A 3,962-nucleotide genomic window follows, 5' to 3' on the forward strand; every position below is an offset into this window, starting at 1 on the left:
TTTTAGATTTGAGACTCAATGTGTCCATCCAACAAAGACATTATCTTATATGAAACATTTTGCTTTAGATATAAAGCCCTCAGTTTTTAACTCATATTATTTTGAGGCTTATTAATTATTTGAGTGCTTAGTCAATTAATGTCAATTACTCCCACTAGATTATAGGATTCATTGGTATAGAAACTACTGGATGTACCACGGAATACAAAGCACTTAAAAGTTAAAAGTTCACTTAGTAAATACACAATTAATTTTAGTGTAATAAATTAGTATTTGAACAAAAAACAAATCAATAAATATCTGCCAAAATTGGAAGTCAGGAAAGATTTCAACAAGGAAAGAGTATCATATGTAAATTCTAGACACATCACGAACTATGACATGTTTGAGGAACTGAATATTATCTGTGAGCTTTAAAACAAATACTAGGGACTGGCCCGGTGGCACAATGGTTAAGTTCACATGTTCCACTTCTCGGGGGCCCGTAGTTCGCCGGTTCGAATCCCGGTGCGGACATGGTACCACTTGGCAAGCCATGCTGTGGTAGGCATCCCACATATAAAGTAGATAAAGATGGGCATGGATGTTAGCTCAGGGCCAGGCTTCCTCAGCAAAAAGAGGCGGACTGGCAGTAGTTAGCTCAGAGCTAATCTTCCTCAAAAAAAAAAAGAAAAACAAATACTAATTTTATTAAATCAAAGTATTTGAGATACCTTTGCTTCTCTTGTATCATGCCATACAATTTTACAAAAGCAACAACCACAATATGAGTTTGTGCGTGTGTATTTAAATTACGTATTTAAAACCATCTATTAGTTTCCATTCTTTCCAGGGCCTTTTTCACATCCTTGTTCCGCAGGCTATAAATTATAGGATTTAACATAGGAATCACAAGGGTGTAAAACAACGAGGACATTTTGTCTTGATCTAGGGAGTAGGAAGAGCTTGGCCTGAAATACATGAAGAGCATAGTTCCCTGGAAAATTGCCACAGTGATTAGGTGGGAGATGCAGGTGGAGAAAGCTTTGAACCTCCCCTCAGCAGAGTGGATCTTCAAGACTGACAGGATAATATAGCAATAAGAGATAAGAACTCCCGAAATGGTACTCAGTTCAATGAAGCCAAAAATGGTGAATAACACCAACTCATTGACCTGTATATCAGAGCAGGAAAGGATGAAAAGTGGTGGTAAATCACAGAAGAAATGATTAATCTCATTTGACCCACAGAAACATAAGCGGAACGTTAATGTTGTGTGTATCAAAGCATCTGCCGTTCCCACCAGATAAACCCCGGCCATGAGCAGGGAGCACACCCTGCTGGACATGTTGACTCTATAGAGCAAGGGGTTGCTAATGGCCTTGTACCGATCAAAGGCCATCACTGCCAGCAGTAGACACTCAGAATCTGCAAAGATACAGAAGATCAAGAATTGCAGAGCACAGCCGAAGAAAGGGATTGATCTGTTCTTGGCAAACAAGTCCACCAGCATCTTGGGCCCAACTGCTGTGGAATAGCAGAGGTCACAGAAAGAGAGGTGGCTGAGGAAGAAGTACATTGGTGTGTGCAGCTGGGAATTTATTCTAATTAAAATGAGCATTCCAAGATTTGCCAGAAGATTAACGAGATAAACAACCAGAAACACGGTAAATAGGGTTACTTTCATCCTAGTGTTGTTGGTGATTCCAAGAAAAATGAATTCAGTCATGGAGGAGCAATTTCCTCTATTCATTCTTCTTTTTCTTGTCTAAATTTTTGAGAAAATGATCAAGAAAAGGATAGATGCATGTTTAACTCTTCTGGACATCCACAAATATCCATGAGGCAGACCATAATTTCTTTCTGCAATTGTCTTTTTTATACTCAGAAAATTACCTGGTCATGTGTCATTCTTTAAAAAGGCATTGCAGTCTGTAAAATAATAATAAAAAATACCTGGAATAAGGAGTTGAGAAACTTTGATCTAAGCCTAGATGCCATTCCTGAAGTATGCGACTTCGTACAAGCTCTTTAATTTCTCTGAGCATTACCTTCTTTATCTCAAGGAAGAGATTTGGATGATTTTAGGTCTCATTACATCTCCAAAATGATACGGAAGAAACATCAAGGTTAGAGAGACCATATTTTAGGATACAGGGCGAACCATTTTCTATGCTCGAAAATAATCACATGGACACAAAAAAATGATTACCATGGTTATGTTCTTCAGAAACTGTATTGGTTTAAATGATTTTGTGTTAATTCTAGATGCAATGAGCATCTCTAACTGATAATAATGAAAAAATTACGTTACTGGTCTTGGTCTATGTTGTCTTTAGTATTTGGTGAGACAGGAAATAAACATTACTGACCTTTTCTCTAGAAGTGTGGTATTGTTTTGTCACAATATTCGTTACCTATTTGTGGAGTGATCTGGTGCGAAAGGAGGAGTCTCTTGACCAAACAAAGAAGAGTGCTAAAAAGAATTTGAAACAATAGAATTTAACATATGCATTTGCATCTCTTTGAATTTCAAATAGTATTTTATATTAAAAAATGGAAGGAGTACTAGGGACAATAAATGCTTCTCAGATATATAGGCTTCTCTTCCTTGTGTACGCATGTATTTATGTGTGCATGTCATGTCATCTGTTTGCATATGTGTATGTCTTTGTTGATATATAAGAATTGGAATGTGGGTGATGGATACTTTTTTTTAGACTTAACTAAATATGGCATATGGTCCACATGGTGTTATTCATACATGTTGTTTTTTGTAATGTGGTACCTCAATTACTTTTAAAATTTAAAAAACCCAGCTAAATTCATGTATGTACTTGCTCAGTGATAAAAGGCTAAAAGGCTTTCCAGTAAACCTAGATAAAAAGAAAATGATTAAAATGTTATTTAGTGAATATTAATAATTTCAGTCAAATTCTGTCAGTCCTGAGAAGAAAAGATCATCTGTGGCCCTTAAATTTCAGTTTATTAAACTGAGTAAACAGGCATAAAATGATTCATTTACAAATCTCTCATTTTTTTCCAAAAAATTAAGCTTTTTCCCCATATAGTCTTTAAATTTGGAGACTTGAGAACCTACCTGAGATGAGCAGGTCTTCAGTAGCTAAACAATAGGCAGATGACATTTTATTTTACCAGGTAACATTTGGGACTTAAATCTCTGAAGCTGTTGCCCTTAGGCTTTGATGTTATGTAAATATGTCATTAATTATATTTCTGGTTCTGTATATTCCCCCATGAATATAGTGACAATTTCAGTAAAGACTGAGTCTTAATGCTTCACTTACTGTCACTTAATTGGTCTATGTTAGGAAAAAAACTGCAAATGATATTTATGATTGCTTCACAGCTACCTCCTTCTGTATTCAAAGCAGACTCCAATGAAATTCAAATAGTACCCTACTTAATCCTTTCCACCTCCTTTCTATTGTTCATTTTGTTTCTTCCATTTTTGAAACGTTCTCATCTATGACCATGTTTATGAATATTACTAATCTTCAATGATATTTTTTATTTTTTTCTAAATATTACTCATATACTATAAGTCCATCCTTTAACGTGTATACTTCTTTGGGTTTCAGTATATTCACAAGGTTGTACCGCCATTACCCCTATCTAATTCCAGAACATTTTTCATCATTCCAATAAGGAACCCGTAACTATTAGCTGTCACTTCTCTTTATCCCCTCTCCTCAGCTTCTGGCAATCACTAATCTACTTTCTGATTCTATATGTTTCCATATTCTATACTTCTCATGTAAACAGAATCATACAATATGGGTTTTCTTGTGCATCAGGCTTCTTTCACTCAGCATCTTGTTTTCAAAGCTCATCTACGTCTTTGCAAGTGTCATAATTTTGTAGCATTTTATGGCTGAATAATATTTTCTTCATAGATATGACACATTTTATTGATTTATTTATCAGTTGATGAAGATTTAGTTTGTTTATACATTTTGGCT

The 3,962-nt window shown here is 35.4% G+C and overlaps 1 protein-coding gene across 1 annotated transcript; it reads right to left on the reverse strand.

The window, feature by feature from the left end:
* Positions 1-780: 780 nt before the first annotated feature.
* Positions 781-1,732, reverse strand: LOC139040433 (olfactory receptor 5W2-like). Its single transcript, XM_070487205.1, has one exon. The coding sequence runs from the start codon at positions 1,730-1,732 to the stop codon at positions 800-802; it is 933 nt and encodes a 310-aa protein (XP_070343306.1). The 3' UTR covers positions 781-799.
* Positions 1,733-3,962: the final 2,230 nt, after the last annotated feature.

Source organism: Equus asinus, chromosome 17 (assembly GCF_041296235.1).
Source record: "Equus asinus isolate D_3611 breed Donkey chromosome 17, EquAss-T2T_v2, whole genome shotgun sequence".
In the NCBI taxonomy this organism is placed as follows: domain Eukaryota; kingdom Metazoa; phylum Chordata; class Mammalia; order Perissodactyla; family Equidae; genus Equus; species Equus asinus.